This window comes from Pollachius pollachius (assembly GCF_949987615.1).
Source record: "Pollachius pollachius genome assembly, chromosome: 17".
Lineage (NCBI taxonomy): Eukaryota > Metazoa > Chordata > Actinopteri > Gadiformes > Gadidae > Pollachius > Pollachius pollachius.
The window spans coordinates 14,987,775-15,014,775 of NC_136950.1; the positions used below are offsets into that span (position 1 = coordinate 14,987,775).

The 27,001-nt window shown below is 44.6% G+C and overlaps 1 protein-coding gene across 1 annotated transcript; it reads left to right on the forward strand.

The window, feature by feature from the left end:
- The first annotated feature begins 1,345 nt into the window (after positions 1-1,345).
- On the forward strand, positions 1,346-26,297 carry pip4k2aa (phosphatidylinositol-5-phosphate 4-kinase, type II, alpha a). Its single transcript, XM_079754896.1, has 10 exons — positions 1,346-2,378; positions 12,147-12,244; positions 12,500-12,596; positions 14,836-14,988; positions 15,573-15,719; positions 16,260-16,298; positions 24,065-24,178; positions 24,668-24,905; positions 25,399-25,502; positions 25,944-26,297. Exons 1-10 carry the CDS (start codon positions 2,238-2,240, stop codon positions 26,022-26,024), a joined length of 1,212 nt encoding a protein of 403 aa, XP_079611022.1. The 5' UTR covers positions 1,346-2,237; the 3' UTR covers positions 26,025-26,297.
- The last annotated feature ends 704 nt before the right edge of the window (positions 26,298-27,001 follow it).

The following is a 27,001-nucleotide window of genomic DNA, read 5'->3' on the forward strand; positions in this document are numbered from 1 at the left end:
ACAACACACCCATATAACCTTTTGAGGTATAATTAGCAGTGCCATGATACTCTAGTTGCAGGATCATCTCAAGTAATAAATCAAACCAAAATGGAAGGAATGGAAAATTGGCTATTTGAGGTAGGCAGTCAACAAGACATTAATGACCATTAATGACCATTTGAGTCAATAAAAATAAAATATGGCTATGAAATGAAATTAATGAATGAGGCAATACGTTTATAAATAGATTATATTGTCAATATATTGAACAAAAAAATATGGACTTTTTTCACAATAACTACTGTTATTTATTTCAGGGAACTTTTATTTTATGATATATGTTCGAATGAGTGGGGCGTGGTTATCAGGCCAAAGCAACAGCACTGAATCACTGAATATACAACAGTACTGAATATAGTGAAGCTGCAAAATTTCTGGGAGATGGAAGGACATCAATCCATAGGACTATGAAAATAAGGTGGGACAAGGTGTTCGTGAAGACAAAATGAAAGAAATCAATGGGCTCCGAGATGCCATGCTATTCTTAGAAGATCAAATTGATCAGTATGCTTTATGAGTTGATATACTATTCAGCCTCGTATTGTGTTCATTTTAGAAATACTCGGGCGGATAAGTGCTCTTCAAGATATGGACATGGATGTCGAAGTCTTTAATTGTTTGAGACTAATTGAGCACCGTTAGTTTGGAAGATGTCCAAGATGTCCCCTCATTTGAATATGGAAATGTGGCTTTATGAAATAAGTGGGGCATTAAATAACTAAATGGGGCATTATGAAATAAAATACAATGTGGAATAATGAAATAAAGGTGTCCTGAAATAAGTAAAAGTCATAAAAAACGTAATTTTCAAAATAAAAACGTATTTATGTATTTGTATCTCTTTATAGCCTAATTTATATATTTCATAGCCTTTTATTTAATATTGTCTCAAATGGAATCCGATACTGAAATTGTTGAGCTTTTCAAATGACACTGAATGGTATTGCGCGCGCTGAAGTGTGTGCGTTCGTGCATGCATGCGTCTGTGCGTGTGTATGTGTTCGTGTGTGCGTATGCATGTGCGTATGCATGTGTGTTTATGCATGTGTTTACGCATGTGTGTGTATGCGTGTGTGTTTGTGCGTGTGTGTGTGTGCGCGCGCGCGCGCGTGTGTGTGTGTGTGTGTGTGTGTGTGTGTGTGTGTGTGCGAAGGAGGGGAGAGAGGAGGGAGGGGAGAGAGGAGGGAGGAGGGAGGGGCGGGGGGTGGGCGTCAGCGAATCAGAGCGAGAGAAACAGCACGTCGGCTCTATGTGCACGAGGGAACGCAGGCTGTCACCTCCCCTCCGTCGAGCTGTCAGTTGACAGCCACACACGCAAAGGGCTCGGGATTTAGCTGTTGCGGATAGAGCTGTTAGTACTAGATATGTCTCGTAACGTTTTAATAGCGACCGGGCGAAGCCAGATACCTTCAGCGCAATAGACAGTCAGGGAGCTCTGTGGACTGACCTCCAATACGCAACGTGACGAGCGCTTAAACGTTGGCTAGCTGTAGCGGCTAGTAGGTTAGCTTAGCTAGCTGATGAACGGAGCTTTTCCAGCTGCAAGGACTGCGCGGTGAAGTGCTCTCGGTGTCTCCGTAGCCGTCATTCATCTCACGGGCTAGCTTGCTTGCTATCGAAGGTCAGGCAACAGTGAGGATCGGATTGGCGCTACCGTAATGGTAGCAATCTCTATGGCGCTTTTAGGCTGTAGTCTGAGCATAATTAGAGTACATGCATCAGTGTCTACGTTGTAATCGTTACTTCCATAGGGGGTTCTCGGTGTGATTAAAAAAAATACTGTAATATTTTGCATCCCGGTGATTAGCTGTGTGGCTATCTGCCTTGGCTAACGGCCACTCGGAGGGTGGCTCGCCTCGCTCGGCTGCTGAGAGCCCTGAGACAAGTCGAGGAAGGAAGCGGTGACTTGTGATGTGGACTGGAGTGAAGTGGCGAGCGGTTCAACGAACGTAAAAAGGGCCGTATTAGCCGAAGTAGATTGGATTCTAGTTTGTCTGGATAGGGGCATAGCGCCAGTGAGGAAAGGTCGGATTAAACACAAATCAGGACACTTGTAATAGCTAGTTGGCTGAATGAATAGTGTCTCTATTCGTTGAGACGGGAGCTGGTGGTCATTCCCCGCGGTAGAAAGACAAAAAGTCACGGAACGATATTCTATACGGGCTCAATAAGCACACATTTTACTGCTCTGAAAGATGGCTTCGGCGAGTGCTATTGTCGCATCTATTGCGAGTAAAACGAAGACAAAGAAGAAACACTTCGTTGCCCAAAAAGTGAAGCTTTTTCGTGCCAGCGACCCTCTGCTCAGCGTGGTGATGTGGGGTGTCAACCATTCGGTAAGTCAATCCGTGTTCCAACGTATTTTGCATGGCGGTGTTTTAGAAAGCCAAACATTAAGCCTATCCATACCCTCTAGTCGGCTTCTGGATACAGTGGTACAGCTGTTGACAGACCCATCTAACTTGACTGCTGCTGTCATAAGGCTGCACCGTGTTCAAATGCAAATACGACCGTGACCGTGTGATCGCAGCTTCTCACGGTCTATATTTGACTTGGTGATTTGTTAATTAAACGCGGGTCCGACTTGTATAAACTGTAATTCATTATGAATGATTTCGACGGGTTCGTTAAAAGATGTGCGCGTATTAGAGATTCTTCTTTGGCTTCCTGTTGTGCATATGTAGGATAAGCTCCTCGGCCCGGACCCTGTCATTTTTCCATGCAAAAGAGCTTATCTCTACTCACTGTCTCTTCCTTGCTAAACACGGACACAGGGCTACCACTCAGGCAGAATGGATCCAAATATTTATTTCAAGCGCCAATGCCCCTTCCTCGTCGGAAAAAAATCCAATGTGCAAAAGATCCTTAAAGTTAAAACACCACCTTAACCTTCCTTTTTGGAAAACAGACAACCAATCCTGTAAACATGGCTATAATATATACACTATATGCTATTGCCTTTTCTTATTGTAATTTCTTTAAATGTATAGTTTATGTTATTGCAGCATTGGTTCTTGCATGCAAAATGAAAAAAACACTGACCGCATCATTTGCAATTACTATGCCAGGATTTTACAAAGGATTCATAACAATTTAACACACTGACCTGCTCTTAGTTTAGATGCATTGAATATGTCTCTTATAGTTAATCTAAGTGCATTAGATGTAAAGACTGCTTCTTGTTTATCGCTTTTGTAGATCCCTGGTTTTATTTACAGAAGTACACACTGCATGTTTGATTTAGGCCTAGTAACATTACAACACTGCCCTATGGATTTATTGGAGAACTAAGCATAATTTCAACACTTCTTGTTGTCAAGAATATTTCCCTACCGAAAGTTGTACGAAAAGCAGAGGTTCCCCAAGCAGATAGATTAGGTCGATTTTTAAATGGTGTTTGATCTGGATGTTTAATCACCGTTTGGCACTTTTAAGTATTGCTTCATTGGCACTTGTGGTGCAGACCAAAATGTTGTTTTGCTTATAAGCATATATTGGCAATCAACTCCAGCTGCATGGCCCATAACACACCAGACTTTTGAGGAATACAATCCTTTGTAAATTTCAGCAGCGCAACATGTTCAAACTATTCTCTTTGATTGCATAACACAGACCAAGGGGTCCTCCACCATATTCCCTCATGCCCCTCACTACCATGCCTGCTTCAGCTATGGTGATCGTTTGCTTGTACCGTAGTTCTTTCGATGCCAGGCCACCAACAACTGTAATACTTGTTCAGCGTGGGATTTCTTTTGGGCTGCAAACTACCGTTTGCCTTGGTTGAAGGTTTGTTCTTTTTTTTGAATGGGCATATTAACCATGTGACACTTGAGTGTAAGTTGCCCAGAAGTCATGGAACGCTTGTTAAAGCGGGGTCACAGACCTGTGGAAATACAGACGCCCGGGGATCTTGGACTTTGCTACAACTGTCCCCCCCCTATCGCTGCTGTGGCTGGGGGACCAATGACGTATGGAACCGGTCCATGGCGTTGCATGGCGTTGCGGCTACATGATTGTTAACCGCTGACACTACGGGAGAGCTTAAACAGTCAGAAGTCAAAACAAGGGATTGTTTCAGGCATGTGCACGTGTTTCATCACTGTTTTGGAATACTGCCAAATTTCAAAATTCCGACAATACCGCTATGTTTTGTACTCATGGCCTTGCTTGTCGGAAGCTTTAAAATCAGAAGCTGCTTACTATTAAGACTTTAATGCCATAATGGAGCAGCTGACTAATTAACATTGCTTGACACTTTGCCATTAATACCATTAATACAGACTTGTAGAGGGCTGGCACTGTTCAACAGGCATGCGTAAGTGATGTGGAAAAGAATAATGTTTCAATAGCAATCCCAAGCTGTAAACTCTTGAGGCCTAGGAGGTGAGCCTACATGGAATTGTGAAGAAACCACCGTATTCATTGGCTCACCAGTTCCTACTATGGAGAAAGACTAGGCTGTGAATTGACATACCTGTGCGTCATCCCTCAGCTACTCTCTCTCAATACAGCTTCCTTAATTTGGCCCCGAGCCATTCCTCTGCAGGTCATTGCCCTATGTTTCTATAGTATGACACCTGGGGCAGTGACTCTAATACCCCTTTAACCTGTGTAGAGCCCAAATACCATTGTTCTCTAGATATATTTATGATTTTTAAATATTTGTGTTATTGTTTTGTAATAGATATTACTATCATTTGGCTATGTGAAGCATTGACCTCCAGAGTAAGCTAAGGTTGAACACTCAGGATTTAAGTCTGCAGTACTGAAATAGATTCAGCAAACCAGTGCCATATGGGGATTCTTGTTTTGTCGGCAGCCAGACACATAAACATTGCATTCTGTGAAATTGGATGACGATACAGTGATTATGAATTGGTCCCAGTCTTGTTGGAAAGCGACAGTAAATCCTCTGTTGCTATAAATACATTAATTAATTAATTAAATAATTGATCTCATGTTTTCTCTGCACAGTGTGAAATGTGTGAACATGTATTCTTCCCTGTTATAATTTGAGTGTCATGTCTTATTGGATATGGCACACACAAACCTAATTTTATTTTTATTACAATGTTATATCACAAGCAAATGCTATTCTTCCTCTGCGCTATAAGGACCTATGGAATAAATACATTTACCCTCCAATAACACAACAAATTTGTGATCTGTTGAAAGTGATTGTATTACGCAAACACCAGTTGATTTTGCGCCAACACCAGAATGTTAACTAAACCAAACCAGAGTGGAAAATGGAACACAGTGCTGAGCTAAGCTTTAATGAGTCATCAAAGCATATGACCCCTACAAACATTCACTGTGAAAAATTAACCTGCCAAGTAGAACAATTTCCGCTGTGTATGGATGGACCCTCCAGCTGAAAGCGCTATATGTATAAAGCGTCTCCAAACAGCTCAGAATGAGGTTCAACTTTCCCTCTGTTGCAGCGAGCGGTCTGCTACTGTGGAATGGCTTCCTACATACCATAGGAAACGGGGTACCTTTGTTGCAGAAATGGTTGCACAATGGTCAATTTATCACAATTAAGCCCAAATGCCTTGCCTCCAACACGGGTCACAAGTGTATGTGGGAATGGTCTGAATGTTATTTTAGAGATTTGTCAGACTTCATCGGGAAATATTTCCATGTTGTTGCACTGACTCAAAAAACTATGGGGCTCAGTGTGCTTTTTTTGAGTGCCGCACTGGGAGGAAAAAAAACATGTCAGAATGGATGCTACTGTTGGGTCAGTTTTCTGTGTGGCACTGTCACTCATTGGTGGGCTTAAACACAGGCTTAGGGCATCTACCATATAATCCTAACAATCAGCTTGTTGGCTCCTGCGTTTGACCTGCTGTCAGGTTTCCCCTCCTTCTCTAACCCATCCAGTGGACCTGGTCATCAAAGACGGGTTCATTAGCAAGCACTGATCATTGAAGGTAGTGAGTAGTGGTGGGCTGTTAAAGTAAGAATGTCGATCCTAGATTTTAGTTTGAATTAAATGGCCCTTTTGTGTTGCACAGAGTGGCTGGGTCTTGTCATTCTATCTAGCTGCTGTTTATCGACATTCATAACTCATCTAAACCGTCATCTGCCAGATTCTTTCATTATATCTGGCAAGCTTTTGCTGAGTTTTCTCTCTCTCCCTCTCGCACTCTCACCCTCTTTCCCTTTACCTCTTTCTCTGACTCACAGTAAGCTGTGACTATGTCTTTTTGATTGCATAATAGGGGATTCTATAAATATCCAGTGGATCAACCTAAAGCTAATATGTGATGAATATGGGTAAGAAGAACAGAAGACTGGCACTGGCTCAGCTCACGTAAGACCTAGTTTCTCATCATGGCAGTCAGTCTGACACAGTTCTACCCCAGGCGTGGCTGTACATTAGCTGCAAAGGTCTGCACCTTTTTAAACATGTCGCAATGGAATTGCAGGGTATTCCTCTTGTAGTTTTGAATTTCACTAATAGGCCACCGCTGCATTTATTTCTGGTAGAAATGACTAGCCAAAACAGCTTGTTGATGGACCTGTTTAAGATGTTACCATTGACAACGGAAAAAACATTAGTCCCTGATGAAAAAGGTAACCCTAAGAGAGTTATTGACGCACACACCAAAATGTGGTTACTGGATACACACACAGGCGCGCATGTGCACGTTTAAACACATCTGAAGACAAGGGTGCTTGTGGTATGTAGTATGCTGCATGCTAATGATTTCTGTTGCTGGAGGGCTATGTCTTCTGCTGGGGCCCCCTTTCTCTCTTGTCCTATTCAACACTGCTGTTGGAGGCTGAATGGGAGGCTAGTGTGTGTAGGAGGTGCTGACGATGACGTCCTCATTTTGTAGGCCTGACTTTATTTGTTCATAAATCCTAATCGGTTCATGCACATATGCAGGGGAAAATTGAATTGGCGGCTGCAGTTGTCTGCTAATGTTGGGTTTGACTGAATTCAGCCTCGCGCAGAAAGCAAACTATCTCTGGACTGGAGCATAATAAGCAGTCGGTTGTCACTGTGATTCAAGTCATTGTCACAAGCACATGGTTGCACAATATGTATTTGAATATGCATTGGAAGTGTGATTGTGATAGGGTGATACCATGATGTATGTGTTTTAAAACCTGTTCGCCCCATTATGCAACAGAGGTTGACAGAAACGTTTTTATGTGAAAGCAACCTCATTGCCCCACATCTTGAACTTCATCTCCTTCTGAGGATCCACTATTAATACCTGAGTCAACAATACAATGTTGTTTGGGCCATGCTTTTGATCCTGCAGGTCTTTGCAATCCCAATAAAGATTGGATACATCAGGCAGCTGTGGACACACGCACACACACACAGTAAGCTTAACATGAGTTGCGGGAGTATCACTGTAGTTAATGAGACCCTTTGTTCATACATTTGTATACTGAATTGAAATGATACTTCAGTATGATATTCAAACACTTTTTAAGTGTTAATCTTAATTTGGAAAACATGGATTTTTTTTCCAACACTAATCTGAAGAGTGGTCTTTTACTTTTTAGAATATTAATTTTACCTTTCAAATGAGAAACCCCCTGTTCTGAGTGACTCTGTCCTGTGACTTTGTTCCTCATCGTAGCTGTGTTTCACATCCACACCCACCTCACCATTCTTCTGCTGTGTAGGCAGTAGAGGGTTTGATAGGAAGGGGCGACATTTCTCTTTTATGCAGGGTGTATCCACATTGCAACCTGCATTGAATAGTCCAGGCGCGACAACATAGAGGAATGATGTAATGGCATTGTCGGACAACACGGAAGGTCAAGTCCCGGCTCGATAAACTCCACACAATTCAATTGCTCTCAGAATGTGTTCCTTAACATTTGATCATGTTGAGGTTGAGCCCAGCTTAAGGTGGCTTGGAATGGATATAGAATGGAGTCCAGCGTTGTGCTGCAGCCCATGTGGCGTATTATTACGACTTCATGGTGAAGTCATATTGTGACTTAAACGGTAGGGGTTTTGTGATAGAAACTGCAGATATAGCCAGCAAAACAGTTCTATTAACTTGCTTAATAGAACAGGAAATGAGAACTTTGTGAACGCCTGAACCAGCAAGCTTTTTTCTGGAATTGCATTTTTATGATTACCAGACAGACTGTTCGAAGCATGGGGAGAGTTGAATTAGGGCTAAGTTAGCCTATACTTCAACAAGATCGGTCAACAGATTGTGCCCGCAGCTTTGAATCAGCACTTCCTTTACAGTGGTGCAGCTGTTTGTCTATTATGATTATGGGTAGATGGACGGACAACGTCAACCGTCTCATCAAATCCAGTCTATGTCACAACTAGATTCCCCAACCCTCCTTCTGTTAATTCGGGGCATATGTCTCTCCTGTAAGATTCTATAAAGATTTAGTGGAATTATTACTTGGTTATGACTACTTCTAATGTTATCCTTATTCACATTGATCATTTACTTTTAGGGTCGGTGACCTGGGTGCATTTTCACAACGAAGAGGACCTTAAAATAATTCTACCATGTACCTTTCTATCTATGGCCCTGTTGTTGCCTAACAGCTTATCAAGGTAGAGGCACACCGCAACTAGGTACGGGGCCAACCCAGTTCCCCTCGGAACTGAAAAGTAAAAGCTCATTCGTTTAGCCTCCATATTACTGCGCTCTTATTTCAACACAATCGTATCAGCGCGGCCCTATGGGGAAGCATCAATCCCTCAGCGTCGGGTGAGATAGTGCTCTTTCCACGCTGCTGACGGAGCATGCTTACTACACACACTCTCACACAATCGCACACACCGCCTTCCTGTCCGACCAAGCCACCACTCGCGCTCGCTCAACTTTGAGGCCGGAAAACCTGTCTTAGTCACTATTGCAACAAACAGGACGTAGTGGTGTTAAACTTGGCTGGGTTGGGGTTGGGGGGGTGGGGGGCTGATAGCTGCAAGGGAGATTAGGGTTTATGTCGGCTAAAGACTTAAACACAACTCAAGAGGCGTACTTAAGAAGCCCTCAAGCGGGGAAGGATATCACGGTTGCCCCTTAGATAAGACAAGAGAACGTGTGATTTGCAGAGTCTAACGGCACAAGGAGTTTTAATTTGCTTCAGAAAGGATCTTCAGAGATCATTTTATTTTACTGTAGTCAACCATATTGTTATTATTTCCATAGCAGTTCTTGCTTATACATTCCTCTTGTATGGGGCATATAAAAGCTATTCAGTGGTTGGTCATGTACCCTCTTTTGAGTTGGAGATGGCTTTAGATCCATCTAGGAATGGCAGATGAAGTGAAAATAGTGTTGTCTTTTGTTTGATGCTTACATCTGATCTATTATTTGTAGACTAGGCTGTACGCTGCAGTCTTAGAACTAGTACTTTTCCATGTGACATCTAATTATTGTTATCAAGAGCAGTGTTCTGAGAAGTTCCTGACTTCTTTCTTTTGGACTAGTGGAGATCATTATAGTGTGTTGCTCCACAACAATGTAATGGAACTCGTGTCTGGCACAATGCCATGGGATGTTGTGCTTTCTCACTTAATTTTGAAACCTGATGTGTCCTCCATCATATCCCTGTATAACGAGAGGAAATTTTGAGTATAAATGTGTAATTAAAATGTAATAATAATAATTAGGTTTATAAATAGTTAATATATATCATTAATATTTGCATTAGCATGTAGATATAGGTAATATATTATTATTGTGTATGTACTATACGATTCAGCCTTTTTCTTTATGTGAGGCTGTTTGTAGATGGATGTGGTAACACCAGTCATTGTCTCTGCCTTTCGCTCTCTGTGAAACAAAGCGTTGTTGTTCAGGTGACATCTCCCTATGGAGCGCCTAGTACCCAGAATGCATTGCATCCACAGCTTGACTGTGACATTGACGCCTGTCACACCAGGTCACTATGATGAGATGCCTAGATATGACAAGCGGCCACTTGAATCGTCTGGTCACTCCCATTCTAGAGTTGTCACTCGTCAGCATTGGTTAGTTTTCCCTTTCTCTTTCCATTTCATTCTGCACTTGTAATGTAGCCTAGGGGAACCAAAGACCTAGGGACTGCTCCCTTAAAGTGCTCCGCCTCTGAGGAGCTTGCTTGATGACGACTTCAGTGTAATTAATTATGCACAATTCTGGCTTTAGAAAATAATATTTCGAGTTGGACTCCTTGAAGACAATATTGTGAAGGAATCCTAGGAAAATTGCATCTAAATTTGCTAAAAGAGGGAAACAATAGACTGCAAACACTCTATTAGATAAAACCATAAAATTGTGCACATGTAGCACCTACGTTGCATTATAAGACTTCTTCGGCACCGAGATCAGCTTGGTGGTCTTCCAAGGTCATCCAATCAGTTGGAGTTTTGGCAGCCATACGGCTAGATATAAAGCAAACCTGATTCTTAAACGTAAAGTAAATACACTGCACGTTTTGCCGCAAGTCTTTATCGCACTCGAGATTACATACATACATGTTCTTCTAATGCAACGTTTACACTGCTTCTAAAGGACTAAGCACAACCCCTCCGACGTATACGACAGATGCTTTCATGATCAGTCAGTCAATTCAGTCAGTCAGGCAGTCGGTCGTGCTCATGCCCCTGTCCCACACCATCTGCTGCGGAGCTCCTGCAGCATTACAAGCCCTCGGTGCGTCCCCGACTGCCAAAGTATTGGCACCATCTTCTAAAGCAGCTGTTGCAACAGTGATGTGATAGCCCCACTTGTCCCATGCAGAACCAAATTGGCTGTGAGGAATGCCGAGCTAAAAGCTCACTTGGCACTCGAATGCAAGTGCAGTTCACCAACTGACTTTTTTTCCTTTTTAATTTAACCTGAAAGTGATGGAAGAGGTTCTGGAGGATATCGATTTATTTATTTAATCACCGGTGTATCTGCTACCCTCAAACAATTAAAGTGGGACCATGCTTGTTTCTATCAACAGATTGCCAATGAACGCAGCGGCTTTTCAATGCAGATGTTTGAATGCATTCAGTTAGGGGCACCTACGTAAAGAAAATGGCAAAAGAATATATTTCTGCTGTATGTTTTCTTTTTCTTTTACTATGGTAGTTTCAGTTCACTACTGCCCCCTCCCCCTTTCCTCCTCTATCATCCATCATTTGTAGACCCTCTAGGGAACCTGTGAGAAGGTTACAAAGCAGAATGTGCAGGACTGCTCATGTCCAGAGACAGTTTTGAAAGTTTAGTTTTGAGCGTGGGTGCATTTACAAAATTGCACAGACCTGGCTAACTTACCACTAAGGTCTAGTCCCTAATTTTGGGATCCTATGTGTCCTGTTGGGATAGTAGTGATGAGTCGCTGTGGTAAAAAGCAGCAGAGCAAAGCATTACAGCAGTGTGTGCTGTGCTTGCCAACAGTAATTGGAAACCTCTGCGGTGTAATCTGCTCTGCAACCTAGGTGTTGGGAGCTATTAATGACCTATGTAAACCCCTCGGTTCGGCCTCGCCTTGTCCGGTTATGAGTGTTTATTTTTATTTTCGGTTTTATTAGCACTATGGACAAAAATATTTTAGCATTAGTAGTAGCTAGATATGAAATAATTTAAATGATCCTGGTTCTGCTTGGCTGGAACATGCATTGGGTAATTTGGAAACAATTGGTAACATATTGTGAAACTGAATTGTCCGAGGTGAACCATTTGCCAAAGCAGAAGTAGTTTCATTTTGTTGAAACATGAACTTCTGTGAGAGTGTAATGGTGCATATTGAAAAATGTTTTGTCAACACGTCACAAGATGTATTTCAGGATCTTCTTATTAGGTGCTGCTACAAAACATTTAAAACAATCATATCCTCAAGACTAGAAATCAATTTATTAAACATCTGCCAGTATTCTCTTCTGCGTGATAATAAATAAATAAATGTTATGGCCAGAGTTGCACATCATTATGAATTCATGAAAACAAATCATTGCAAATGTATGAAAATTAATTTAAAATGGATCTCCCAGTTAATACAGTCTCAGACACTGTGTGACTGACAGAATACTAAAACATTTTCTACATTTTCTTTTTTTTTTTTGACATACTGTTCTTGATTGCATCTCTCATGCTCCCCTTCTCCATTTTTTCCTCCTTTTCCAGATAAACGAGCTAAGCCATGTCCAGATTCCTATCATGCTCATGCCAGATGACTTCAAGGCCTACTCCAAGATTAAAGTGGACAACCACCTCTTCAACAAGTAGGTTGCTGTGGTTTCTCCTGGATTGATATATTGGTTGTTATGAAATACACTAAAAGCAATATCCGTTATTAGCTGTTAAAGGACATATCGATTCTGCCGAGTGCATCTACCACAAATGTAAAAGGGTGTTGGAGATCTCCTAGTACAACCTACTTTCATATGATGTGTTTCACGTTGAACGAAGGCTGTTATCAGCTGAGAGGCTTTCTCAATTCCTTTTTGTAATCAAGTCGACTATACATGTACTTACAGGGAAAACATGCCAAGCCATTTTAAGTTCAAGGAGTACTGCCCTCTGGTGTTCCGCAATCTGCGCGAAAGATTTGGCATCGATGATCAGGACTTTCAGGTGAGGACGAGCACAGATGCATGAACTCAGATACACACACATGTAAAGATTGTCCGTGCGCGTCATGCTTTTGCCCTTTAATGCTGGACCTCGGCAAATCGTTGTCTAGTTGCTCCACAGTCTCTGCTCTATCTCTCTCTCTCTCTGTCTTCTTTCTCTGTCCCCCTATTTGTTCTGGTCGATTCCTTCCTTGATACTCCCTCACAAGCTCTCTTCCTTGGTAAATCCCTATTCCCAGGACAGGCTGTGAGTTGGCAGCCCACGGAGGTCAGTGTGTCCCAGTTCAGTGCAGCTGTCCCACTCCCCTGTTTACATTGGGCTTCGGCTGGCTGTGGTCAGTGGGCGTTTGGCGTTTGGGGGGGTGGGGAGTTTGCATCAAAGAGTCTCGGCCTGACTTTGACAATGTCAAGGTGGAAGCCACGATTTGTTGGTTTCTGGTCAGGTCAGTTGTGGAGATCAGAGGGTCGCTCCCCCTGCTCGTGGGTCAGGACTAGTCGGCCGTGTAGCACGATGAGATCATGGGCTCGGCTGTCCACCTCCACCACTACTTTCACTGCTCCTCTCCCCTACCCAAAATAAGTTGAACCAAAACACATCCACGTAAGCCTCTGAAGCAGTGGTGAGCGTGCCTCACAGAGGTTTTTTAAGAACCTGCGTCCTTCCCCATGTGTTGTTCCTCGGCTCAAACGGAAGACAACGCGGGCTTTGTCGTTTTGTGCTTTCCCAAAAAACTAGATGTCCTGGCACGGAGAAGATGTGTGGGAGAGTGGGCGGTGTTGAACCGAAAGCAGCATAGCGTGAAAGTGGGGGATAGGGACTACACATGTTGGATCATGTTGCTTTGTTGCTCGGACCTGTGTGCAGCATGTGTGTGTGTGTGTGTGTGTGTGTGAGGGATGTGTCTGTCTGGAGGTTCAGCTGTGCAGCAGGCCTGGGGTCAGATCCCATCTGGTGGGCCAAACATAGGACCATCGCTGGTGAGAGGACAAGCGAGACCAGACCCAACGTTTGAGCTGTTGCGTGGAAGTCCATGGAGATATTTACTTGCTCTTTCATGTCGCAGAGCCTCTACTGAATATGATCTGCTGTACATGTGAAAGGAATGGTATTACTGAGATCTGGCTCAAAGGGGTGATGTATAGTGAGATCTTGTGGAACTGGTATGAACATGGAAACGTATGCGTATGCACCCTGCATGCATAAATGTATGCATATAATGTTTACAGTATGTGTGTGTATTTATTGTATACCTGCCACATTTTTCTTTCAAGTTAAGTTTGGTGACGATATTATTATGTTCACAGCAAAATGATAATAGTTGCAATAATTGTGCACTTTATCAGCAGGGTAATTCATGCCTCCTCGAGACAATCTTATGTCCATGAATAAACAAGTTCACTTCGCGCGAGGAGAGACAGCAGTAATTGCTACTTCAATTCCTCTGTGGATTGACTAATAACTTGCACCTTATGAATTACTGTGTTCTTCATAGCCCTCTTTACTCCTTTGTGTTCAACTAACCTTGGTTCTCCGTGTACACTGGAGGAAGAGTTGGAACAAAGTGTGAAGCACCTTGTGTGCTAATTGAGGAGATGGAAAATATGAATAGCCCCCACTTTTCTTCTGAAGATTGTTAGTTTTACCTCATCATGTGACAGCCGCATGGCTCAAGTCTTAACAGGAAAGTGGAACTGGGCTTTCCTGTGAGTAAGATCCTCCGCTGCACTTGTAGTAAACACCTTGTAGTGCACTGGTTACCTGCGAGTGTCCATCTGCTTGTTGTCGTTTGAGGCGCTTACGTATTTTGTTACCCTCACCATGCAAAGGCAAACTGAGGGCTGGGTATTCTATTTAATTTGGAGGGATTTTGGACACTGGCTCTGCCAGATATACAAAAAAGGAATGGAACGGTTGAAAGAAGATCTAAACAAGGTTTATAAACTTCCAATAATGACAATGTTGGCTATAATATATATGGAGATGTTTTATTGTCTTGTGTGACATTGATGTATAAAATATAGACATTAATATAGAATTGTGAGCTCTATTAACAATGGAGCCAGCAGTCAGCCTGTCTTAACTCCTGCGTCTATACACTGTATAGAGGGGAACGCAAACCCACAGTATATATAAAAAAAAAATGTTAACATCAGGATCGCATCAGGACGCAGCAGCGCAATGCTTGCCCCCTGTGGAGCCTCACGCTCCTGGTGTTTTCTCTCTTCTGATTGGCTGGCAGAACTCTCTGACGCGGAGCGCGCCATTGAACAGCGAGTCCCAAGGGCGGAGCGGCGCCCGCTTCCACACCTCCTACGACAAGCGCTACGTCATCAAGACCATCACCGGCGAGGACGTGGCCGAGATGCACAACATCCTCAAGAAGTACCACCAGGTGGGTTCGCATCGGCCATTACCCCAGCGACCAATGATTCTTCTGTACTTCACTTTTACTACCGTTACTGCTACTTCCCCTACTCTTACTTGCTGTCGTACAAATTATAATTATTACCCTTGCTGTAATCAAAATGGCAAACATTGAGAATGAATGCATGGGGAAGGATTATTCCGTGTTTTAACTCTTACCCGGAAAGGTTGTGGGTTCGATCCCCAATGTCTGCAGCCTGTCAGACAGCAGATAGGGGATCTGCTCTCAAGCGACATTTATCTGAATTCACTAATTCGCTTTGGATGAAGGTGTCTGTTACAGTCACTAAATAGTACTGCTTTGGCTACTTATGTGTGACCTTGGAGTGTACAAAATGCAAACATTGCAGGGATGTCAATGGACACACATACTCTCAATCCCCCTGTAGTGTGACAACATAATCACCTGCAGGAAATCAATCCCTTTTCCCCCCCAACCATCTCTGTACAACGTGCACTGAAAACTGAAAACAAGGGGGAAAAGGCCAGACGGGGTGATCAATAACCAGGGGTCATTGTATTGACGCCCGCTTCTCGTGTCCGTCGCCGTAGTTCATCGTGGAGTGTCATGGCAACACGCTGCTGCCTCAGTTCCTGGGGATGTACCGGCTGACGGTGGACGGCGACGAGACGTACATGATCGTCACGCGCAACGTCTTCTCGCACCGCCTCTCCGTCTACAAGAAGTACGACCTGAAGGTAAAGGAGGATGATGGTAGCGCTAACGACGTGCTAACAGTGCTAACGCAGTGTGACTTGAAGAGAAGGGGGTGGAATTAAGGCTGGGCGATTTTATGGGAGAAATGTTTTTTGTCTAGATGATTATGGATAGGTTAATTTAACATTAATGACTTTGACAGAGACATGCTTATGAAATCAGAATACCATCCTTAACAGTCAAACTGCACTCAGTTGTTAGACTTAAGAATGGGGATTACGTTGAGCTATATGGAAATTTTAAGTATGGTTTCTGACTAAAACTAGTTTGCTTATCTCTCTGATTCTTTAAACCTTATATTTGATCATTTTAAGGGCATATCTTCTCATCGTTATTCATTTATTCTTGAAACCTGGGTATCACCATAAGTCGAAGTCTATACCATTAAAAGACGATAGGCGATCATCTTGAAGGATTGCCCAGCCCTTGGCAGAATCTCTAGATGCTCACAGAAGCTCTCATCGTTTTGATATAGAGAATGCTAAGACGACTAATCTGTGTGCTTGTCTTTTCTTTTCAAGGGTTCTACTGTTGCAAGAGAAGCCAGCGATAAGGAGAAGGTATAGTCACAAGTCTGGGACGGGTTCATTCACGCACGCAGGCACGCACTTAGACGGCTTAGAGGTGAACCCGTCACTCATGACCCATTGACGATGGATGATTGATTTCACATCTCAGTTGGCAAGAACCGTTTCAAACAAACGATCAAGGTTCTGACCCCGCCATGTGCGTACCCTCAGCGGCCGACAATAATATGTTGTCGTTTGCTTGATTTTTATGTTCTACGGTTTAGAGGTTTGTGTGCCTTTTTTGGGGGGTGACCACAATTGCAGAAATCTTCATTTTCTTTTAATTTGGAACCCAACTCATCACATATACATCCCCCCCCCCCCACAAACACACACCCCTGCGCACCCACCGCACGTGATTTATGTGTGTTTGTGTTTTTTTAGTTTTTGCTTGCCTCCTTCTCAGTCTCCCACAGCTGCTGCAGTGCCCCACGCCCCCCCCCCCCACCCCCGTCAGGCTCCCTGCTCGCTGCCTGTGTGTTTGTGTGTGTGTGTGTGTGTGAGAGAGACTGAGGCTTCATGACGTGTCTGTGTCTGGATTATGTGTCTATGAGTTTTCCTATTCAACCACGGCTAAGCCTCTGTACTCCAGAGGGTTTTTTTTGTGTGTGTGTGTGTGTGTGTGTGTGTGTGTGTGTGTGTGTGTGCGCGCGATGTTGTGTGTATCTGTGTCGACCGTTTGCATTCGGATTGGGCGTGTTCGTCCTGGCAGCTGAGGGAGCTTTCCTTGTGCCCTCTGTTTGGAGAAAGATCTGTCTATCAAAAGGACCAATTCTATTTATATTCTGATTGTTTCTATTATATTCCATCGCTCTCCTTAAGTAGAGGATCGGTCGGTTTCTTACTCGAGTGTTTCAAACGGCCTGTGGCTCTTTCAGTTTTTAGAGCACTTTGGTCGTAGCGAGGGTTGGAAACAACGAGACATAGCCCTAAATTATCAGATGTTGGAACACCAGTGTCGGGGCTGACGGCACTGAAAAATAGCTGAGTCACTTGTCCTGCGCATGAATGAGTGAATGCGTCGCTGAGTGTGTGTGTGCGTGCGTGCATGAGTGAGTGAGTGTGCCTGTGCACGTGTGCATGTCTAGCGGTCTTAAGTGTGAAACTTGGCTGAACCTCAGAGAACAGTAGGCCTAAATTAGCCGTCCTATAATTTGAGCCGGCGGGGCCCGATCTTTCCACCAGGACCTGATCTGGGATGCTTCTTCTGGGGGGCACCAATCTGTGGGCCGTGACGGGCAAACCCTCTCCCACATCTAAATATAGCAGAGCGTGGAGGAGGGTCACAGTGCGCAGGCTACAAGAGGATTAAGCACAAGTGTGACTGAGGTGTAACCTCTTTCAAGTCAACTGTTGGTGTGTGGGTGTGGTTGTGTGTGAAGCACTATTTACTGACAAACAAGGACTAAGACAAATATACATTGGTCTTCACTAAGGCCAACTACCGATGCTTATGCCTACAGTGGTTCTTGATCTACATATAGCTATTTAAGAACACTTTACGTGTGCACATAAACGAGAAGCACGAATACAGTTAGAAAGGGAGAAAGTCTTTGTATGCTTAAAGGGAATGAGGTCTATTGACCATTGTTCATGTATTGGGTGTATATGATTATCAAGTTGAGTGTGTGTCAAAAATCGTTCGGCACACACAGTCGACGAGCACGGCGGTGTTTTCTTCCTTGTTCTGCATGAGCCACCCCTCTTGATGCATGCGTCTGCATGGTACACGTAGTGTTGTTTTACATCTTCGTACTCCACCCCCAGGCCCATCACTTCTAACACACACTGTGGTGTGGATCGACACACACACATCAGTGTACTGCACGTCTCTGGTCCTGTCCTACTCTCATAAGACATGTCTTCTTTCTTTTTCCTCTTTTCACATGAAACGTAGTCCTTGGTTTCTGTTGTTGGTCTTTTTAAGATAACTGCCGAACCCGTGCAAGAATGTAGACCGGGTTCTCTCAAAAAACAATGTCGGATTGCTGGCTTAATATCTTGATATTGAAATAGATATTGATAGTTTCTGCCTGTTATTATTTCATTTGTGCCATACTCTATTCACATAAGTGGTTTGATAACTAAACCATATATTTAGCCTAAGTTTGGGCCTTTGATCACAGCTAGCTTTAACGGCTAGTTTCTTGTAGTTTGTGTCTTTGCAGTGCCATCGGCCGGTGACCTTTCTCACATTTGCATGTTCTTAATTAGCTAACGCCGCCCCTGGCCTTGTGACGTAGCACCTGCGTCTTCGCCAGGTTTCCGGCTCGGTGGCCTTATGTTACCCCCCCCCCCCTCCCCCCCACTACCTTGTTTATCTGCTCTTGTTTACTCTCCATGGGCCCATCACACCAACACCGGCTGGTCTCTCTGGTGGGAGGGCGCTTGGCTTCCCACTCAGGTGGTGTGAGATGGTGTGAGATCTGCTTCACGCTGCCCTTTAGTTCCTCAGGACAACCTGCTTTATGTTCCAGGCTCTGGGGCGCGTGTCTTTATTTTCCTTGCTTTGTGTACTCGATGAGCAGGTTCATAGAATGCTAATTAGTGTAGCATAGCGTTGGACTCTCTCTCTAGCTTCTTCAAGCACTCCCTCCCCTTAGTGTAATCCATGGTAGTAGGCTTGCTTAGCCCTATCGGGAGCCCTACATGATGGCTAGATGCCTTCCTGAAACGGGTGTAGATGTTTCTGCTATTCAACGATGCTACATGCAAGATAAACTCAACCTATAAAAAAAAAAAGAATCTTAGCATCGTCTTTGAGTCTGTCATTGAATGGACAGCTCTCTGCAAACCTTAGCCGTAGCATCCAGCGGCCATCCGACCGATCCTTCAGCAGTGAGGTTCACGAGAATCAGAGAAAGTGTCAAAAGTTTCACTGAGCCAAGGACCCGATATTTCTTCAAAAAGTAAAACTATGCACTGTAATATGTAAATATATATAAACATATATATTTCTTTATTTCCTAAAACACTTTGCTGTTACTTCCAACTTCCTTCCTCCCTCCTTCTCTTCCTTCTTCTCTCCTTTCCGCCCCCCCCACCACCCACCCCAACTCCTCCTCCTCCCCCCCCCCCTCCTCCTCCTTCTCTAGCAGCCGCGCCCCCCAGAGGACGTGCCCCCGCGGCCCAAATCTGGCAACGTTCAGCAAAGGCTGCAAACACTGCGGATTGCCACGCGCTTTTACTGCGCAATGAAACACGTAAGAGATGTAAGCGAACCAGGGCTCATATTATACCAGGCATGATCTACAAAAAAGAAAGCACCTCTTTATTTTTTTATTTTATGCTCATCTTCTTTTCGTTGCGTTTTTGTTACCTGTTGCAACGAATGGATCTTATTCCGTCCGCCACATGCCATGAATGACTCCGCCCACACTCTCCATCCCATTCACACGCACCCTTTACGTTTTTTGCAAAGTCTTACCGATGGCAACGTCCTTTTTGTGGGTCATTTCGGTGCATGTTATTATTGTTATTCTTTGTGGAACCTGTCGCTCAACGGCAATCTTTAAGAGACGGACGTTGCTGGGGAGGAAGTGGCGATGGTTTCAAGCGAGGTGAGAGGTTGCAATGGGCGAGAACTTGGGGTTGGTGTGTGTGAACCCTGTGAGAAACTAGCGCACTTGGTTCACAGCCCACCCTCTATGGTCCAAAGACCCACTGTGTCAGTACCACCGGGATTGGCTCAGTGTATTCTGTTGCTAAGGGGTTGTTGTGTGAGTCAGCTTTGTCTGCGGTTGTGTTTGAAGTGTGGATCTTCCCGGAGGGCATCACACTCTGATGTAACACAATTCCTCCATGGTGGTTGCTACAGAACTTTAAAATGCAGTCTGTTAGGAAACTTTTCAAAAGAATCTTCCTGACCCCTTCAAAGTAGAATTTACAAGATTAAACAACGCATGGCAGTACAAACTAAGCATCCAATCAGTTAAAAAAACACCCCACCTACACTTGCCCTAGCCACTCAATAAAATGTTGCTCTGCACTCAGAATGCAGAACTATTGGACTGCCTAAAGGCTGCCACTATCCCTGCCACTATGGGCAGTCTGTGTGCATGTGCAGTGGCGTGTAAAAACAGACAGGAGCTACCTGGTCAGGGAAGTTCATACTTTTACATTGGTTGGACAAAACCAAGATACAGCTATGTAGTCTGATAAAAAACTTGTTTGGGATAGACTGGATGTCAATTGACTTCCCGATTTTAGAACGCGTCTACACCTGGAGAAAAACAAAAATCCTGGCAGATTGACATCTGGAGATAGATGACAATTAACCTGGGGTCTGTGCAAACCGGCCAAATCCCTTAAAATAAATACAAACTTTGTACAAATGCTGTACACTACATGCACTATGCTGTACAAGAGGATATGAAACCTTTACGTTACTCTCCTTATAGCATCGGTGTTTAAATACCACGTTCACATTCATAGCAGTAGCTTATAGACCACACGCACACACACGCACACACGCACACGGTCCCACTCGCAATGTGTTTCAACCCTTGGAACACAAAGAAACATCCAGCACGGTCCGTCGTACGCCTGGATCTCACGCACCCGGCGGCATTCATTATGTACACTCCTCCATCACAGAGCCCTGCGTTGGCGTGGTCCCATAAAGCAAGAAGCCGTGCTGGCGGCTGACCCAGATTCTTACCATTGACTCGATGAAAGGAAGCTCCTCCGCCCCTGGGAGGGCGAAGGGCCCCCTGCGTGTGAACTAGTAAGGCAAACGCTAGCCTCCGAAAAGAGGAAGAGCGCGCGGTGTGAATATCTTAAATAGGTGCTCACACGGCGGCTCTCTGCCGGCTTGTTAATGGGAATTGTGGATATATATAGATTTATAATTGTCGTGTTATTATCTTGGTGTGGCTGGTTGGGGGTTCGAACCTGGAATCTTTCGGCCAGGAGCTGTTGAACACTGGCCTAACCGTGAGCCTCATTGAGCATCAAACACAGAGAAATCTCCTAATCTGATTACATTACAATGTTTGATTTCACAACAGAATGAACCTGTTCTGTATGAACGTGTTCTGTATGAATACTTGGAATTCTGCATATTGCATTCAGGATAAATTGTGTGACGTGCATTTCCTCGGGAAACTCCAGTCATTATGAGTCACCGTAAGGTAGAGGGCGTAAGGGACGGCAAAGAGATGAGAAAGTATGTTCTCTGTGTTTCTGTCACACTACATCTCGACCGGACACATCACCACTCTGTCCTTCTTTCTTACTTTTGTCTTTTCCTGTCTTTTTCGTTTTCTTTCTTGCCATTGCCACGCAAAGCACCAACACTCAGTTGTCACATTTAGATGATGAAGCCGAATCTATGGCAGGAAGTCGGTGATGTGCGCACAGGAAGTCACTGACATGCCAGGCGATATGGTATGGACTACCTAGCAGGCGGTTAGGAGAAAGAGTCCATGTAGTTTGAACAATACTTGACTTCATGTTTATTCAAATGAAATGTATGTTTTGTTCTGATCAAATGTTAAGCAGGAAATGTTCTTATCTTCATTTTTAAAATACATAAGTTATGTATACATTTCCCAGTGAGGAAATCTCAATTTTGTTGAAACGACAAATGGATTAAATTGAACATTGGTCAGATGTGTAAGAAGCTTAGGTAAAGTTCTAAGAATTGTATTGTGGATTTGGGCCACAGATGGACATTTACTTCAGAAAGGGTAATGCTGCATTTCTATTCACATATATTGCACATCATCCCCTTTGTCCGTTATTTATACTGCATTATACAAGGAAAATCACTTGAAATGATCTACTTATATTTACTTCCCAAATTGGAAATGTTTTAATTTCCTAGGCCTAGATTGTTTACATCGGGCATATCAGACATATCATTCTAATAAATAATACTCATACATGAAAATGAAAAATGTGAGCTTGAATTGATACACATTATGCATTATGTAGATGGCAGTCAAAAATACTGGTTAAACAAAGGGTGAATGGAAATATGTAAAGCGTACGACCATGTCGTTTTAGATTATGGGGGGGGGGGGGAGCCATCTTATTCACAGTAGGAAATGTGAAAGCATTATGTTTGCCCTTCAGTTGCATCCCAATTTCATTTAACGTCTCACATGCATTTCATCTGAGTTGCGCATCACATCTTTTTAAGCAGATTAAAGGTCCATGTCTGTTAATATATATGTGCTCAGGTCAGGACCGGTGTGTTTTCGTTCTCTGTCTCTGAGAAAGTGTGCGTTAAGTTTCTGTACGTGTTTGTGTCTGTGTATGTATGTGTCGTGTCAGCTCATCCTGTTGCAGAGTGCTATTTTGTGTGTTGCTGCGCCTTTCGCTGCCATAGAAACACTTTGGTAGCCAAACTGCTGTTGCTGCTGCTGCTGCTGCTGTCCCGTTACATCATTTCCTCTCCAATACTTGCTCAGTACCTCAGGAGTTATGTCCCCTCTCCTTCCTCCCACATCTGCCACCTCTAGGCCGTTGCTGGTATGGCAGCATGTAATGAATAACTTTAGAAGTAGAATGAAACCTAAGGGGATTATAGGGGCCAGGCAGTGCTACTCTAAAACTCCTCTAAATACTGCACCTGTACCACTTTCCACTGCACTGTTAGAACATTTCCGAAGGCGTGGAAAACACATTTGTTTATGCAAATAACCAGAGCCTGGTTTCCCCACAGCATTTTAATGTGTCAGTGGGATGAATTACTCCAAGCAAAGTACCACATAGAAAACAGGGATGGTGGTTGGACTTGTTTATGCTATTACTAGAGAGGATCTGGCCATGAGGTGTAAATTGTCTTTTAAAATGCTACTTTCCCACTGTGAAAATGCATCCATATCTACAAACCATGGCCATGACTACAAAATGTTCTTACTCCTGTATGTTCAATGTTGAAGTCTTTGCGCAGCATGTCATGCAACGGAGTGTGTGTTTTTTTTCGGTGTGTTTTTAAAATCAATCCTTAGGCATTTGCTGCCTAAGGTTTGCATGCGGCATGCTTTTCTACGGTGAATATACTGCTTTGGGGTCAGGGCAGCCTGGCCTGCCTTGACCTCCTCCTCCTCGTAAGCACATGTCTGATGTTTGTTCTGAAGCGGGGGCAGCCGTGTCTAACCAACCACAGGCCCAGACCTCTCTCATGTCCCACGGGTTGTCTCAACATGCAGGATCGACCACTCATCCGCAAAACTATGGATGGAAATATTTCCGGTTTGCAATTGGAATGGTCATGGTGAACGTCGCCTCTGGGTTAGCAGCCCCACACCAAAACTGCCCTCAGTCACATTCCAGTGGGGCTATTCTTCTTATGGCTGAGACTTTGTTTCTGTCTCATTGATTGGTCACGCTTGTTGACAAACCCGTTTCCAAGTTTGCCACCAAATCCCTTCAGACATGTCAAAATGTAGAATGCTGTTTAACTATTATATATTATATATTTTAGTCTGAACATATAATCACTATTTGAACTGATCGCTTCTCAGAGGTCTTGGAAGGGCTTCAACCACAGCAAAAGTCCCTTTTATATAATTTGACCGTTCTCGTTGGGACTTGGTGGAAGGGACGCACCTTTTCAATCCAGAAAAGCCAAATCCCGGTATTCTGTGGGGACCCTCGTCAGTAACAATGATGACGATCCCCGGCCCCCCCCCTTCCCCCCCCACTGCCCGGTTCTGCTGCCGCTCCCCATCAGCGGCCCTGGGGTCTGTGGTGTGCTGGTTGTTTATCTGGTCGTGCTGCTCTCTACGCCTCACCCCAATGTTCAGGCTAAGGAGCTGCCCACCTACAAGGACAACGACTTCATCAACGACGGGCAGAAGATCCACATCGACGACGAGAACAAGAAGATGTTCATGGAGAAGCTGAGAAAAGACGTGGAGGTTGGTACGCCGCATTACGCCTGGCCTTGAGGATGGCCGGGATTATCGGAGTTTCCTACTGCTAGCGCAAAGGAAGAGGAAGTCATGTTGTGTTAAGTTTGACCTTTAGTTTGGGGTAATTCCTGCCTACTGTAATGATACTAAACCTTGAATTACTTCTAGAATTGTAACCATCATAGAAACAAAGTTATATGATTGGATTCCCTGAAGAAATCCTAGGCCAACCCCTAGAAGCTAGGAGTCCTATCACAGCTGTCTTTGTAAATCTTCAAGCTATTGGTACAAGAGTTGTAGGTTTTTATACTATACAAGGCCTCGAAAACCTATAGAAATCCTCAATCTTTCATTCACTGTGCCTGCTATTCCCTATGATCCATTCGTCCTCTCTTCACACTCTACACCCTCCTACTTGCTCTGTCCTTCAACCCACGGTCACACCACCACCACCACCACCTTAACCACCACCACCTCCTCCTCTCCCCCCTGCAGTTCCTGGCCCTGCTCAAGCTGATGGACTACAGCCTGCTGGTGGGCATCCACGACGTGGAGCGGGCCGAGCAGGAGGAGGTAGAGAGCGAGGACAACGAGGGCGAGGACGACGGCGAGAGCGACGGCGGCGTGGGCACGCCGCCCGACAGCCCCAGCAACACGCTGGACAGCACCAAGCCGCTGTCGCCCGGCGAGTTCGACCCCACCATCGACGTCTACGCAATCAAGAGCAACGACGGTGAGTCGCGTTCGCCGCCGCAGTTGTCGAGGGATTCATGTGAAGCTCAGGAACGACGGCAGTTAGGAGCGCGACGGTTCAACTCTTCAAGCCTTGAATCCCTCGCTGTGCTTTTATCAAGCAATATTCTTCTGTGTGTGGTTGGTTGTGCAAAACCGGGAGAAGCAGAAGTGTGTCAGGGTTTTTCTTGCACTTCTGCTTTGGCCGAGTCACAATTTTTAAAGCTGATGTTCATGTCATTTCACTTCCACTATGAAAGAGAAAGGAAGAAAAACATTTATCATTCCGGAAGCTCCCTATGAAAGGCTTGACAGTTTCGCTGGCAGTGCTTGCGAGTTCAAACGACTGCAGCGAGGTGCTTCTGTCATGGTTGGCACCGCATCACTTCCTGGGGTGGACGGGCGTTCACGTCATCACCGTCGTCGTCAGCGCGAGGGGGTTTGTCATGGCGTGTGGTTTGTCACGTCGTGTGTGCTCTGGTTGTGCTTCACAGGCGCTCCCCGGAAGGAGGTGTACTTCATGGCCGTCATAGACATCTTGCAGCACTACGACGCCAAGAAGAAGGCTGCGCACGCCGCCAAGACCGTCAAACACGGGGTGCGTGTCTTATGTGGCTTCCTCTCGCCGGTTCGGCTCCGGCTCTGGTTTGTTTGTCGTTGTGTGAACGTGGACGTTGACCTAGTTCTGTCTGTACTCCAGTCTCCTTTGGATAAAAAGGGTCGTCTGAGTGTAAAGATGAAGAATGTATTTGTTGCTTTTCAATTTTTTAGTTTCAGCCAGGATGCGATTTCTGCATGCACTCCGTCATGTTCCAAGTTACTCAGTGTTTTATACTGTTGCTGTTTAGTTAAACGACGTAAAACAAGGTTAGTTATTGCTCTTTATTTGCTCTCGTTAAAAGAAAACAAACTGTTGACAATCTGGCTCTGCATGTGTGTCTGTGTGCGTGTGTGTGTGTGTGTGTGTGTGTGTGTGTGTGTGTGTGTGTGTGTGTCTGTATTTGTGTGTGTGTGTGTTGCTCCCTTGCACCACCTGCAGGCCGGAGCGGAGATCTCCACGGTGAACCCGGAGCAATACTCCAAGAGGTTCCACGACTTCATCACCACCATCCTGTCGTAGCCCCCAGGAGTCACGCTGGAGGAACGGGGGGGCGGGAGGGTGGCGGCAGGGTGGTCTAAGGTGGGGGGGAGAGAAAAGAGGCCAGTGGAGTTTGAGAAGGGGGGGATATGAGGGTGGGCGTGGCCCAACCAAGAGTCTGCGGAGATATGCAAGTGTTGCGATGGCCTGGTGTTGTCTCTCTCTCCGCCTCAGGCCTCCCCCTTGTCCCTCCGTCGCCCCCCCCCCCCCCCTCTCCGCTTGAAGCGGGGCGCGGTGGTGCTCTGCAGCTAAGAACCATCATTCGTTTACATTGAACCTCTCCTCTGTTATCGTTGTTGTCGTGTTCTGTTTACGTCGGACCATGCGGTTTTGTGGAAAACGGTCAATGTCATATTTTTTTTTTATGACTATATTTAGGTATTTGTTTTTTCGTCTCTGTCATACCATTCGTTTTCGGGAACGAGGCTTTTGGATTTTTTTGCTACCGTCTCCGCAGCGATGTGTCTCGCGTCCTGCGTTCATCGTTTTGTTTTTGTTCATACGTTTTGACTTGTGTTGTTTTTATTTTGTTTTTTCATATTTCCCTTTTTGATGTGAGAGGTAACGTGTGGGACGTCGTGTGCTTTTGTTTGAGGTCAATGCTAGAGGTCAGAGGTCGAACTCACAGCACAGCTTGAGACCATTCGATTTGGTTTTGGGGAGAAAAAAAATACAGACTTTGAGCGGCGAGTCGTTGAGCCTCGTCCAATGCAATCGCTTCGCTTCAGGAAGTAGGAGGCAGTCTTCCAAAAGGCCAACAGCCAAACTTCCCCCACCGGATTTTAATTGTTTCCCCCCGTTGTTTCAAGCCTTCCACTTAACTCATCTTATTTGTCAATCGGGCTCCTGCGTCCGTCAGTCATCTTTTAACCCCACCCCCGTTGCGGTCATTCTTGCTGGTCGCTTTCTGTCGTCCTTACTGGTTGAAAAGGTATTAAACTTGTGGAAGAAGCTTTATT

Coding starts and splice junctions, on each gene's coding strand:
- pip4k2aa (XM_079754896.1), top strand. CDS start 2,238: ATGGCTTCGGCGAGTGCTATTGTCGCATCTATTGCGAGTAAAACGAAG. Junction 12,245..12,499: donor GACAACCACCTCTTCAACAA/GTAGGTTGCTGT, acceptor ATGTACTTACAG/GGAAAACATGCCAAGCCATT. Junction 16,299..24,064: donor AAGCCAGCGATAAGGAGAAG/GTATAGTCACAA, acceptor CCCAATGTTCAG/GCTAAGGAGCTGCCCACCTA.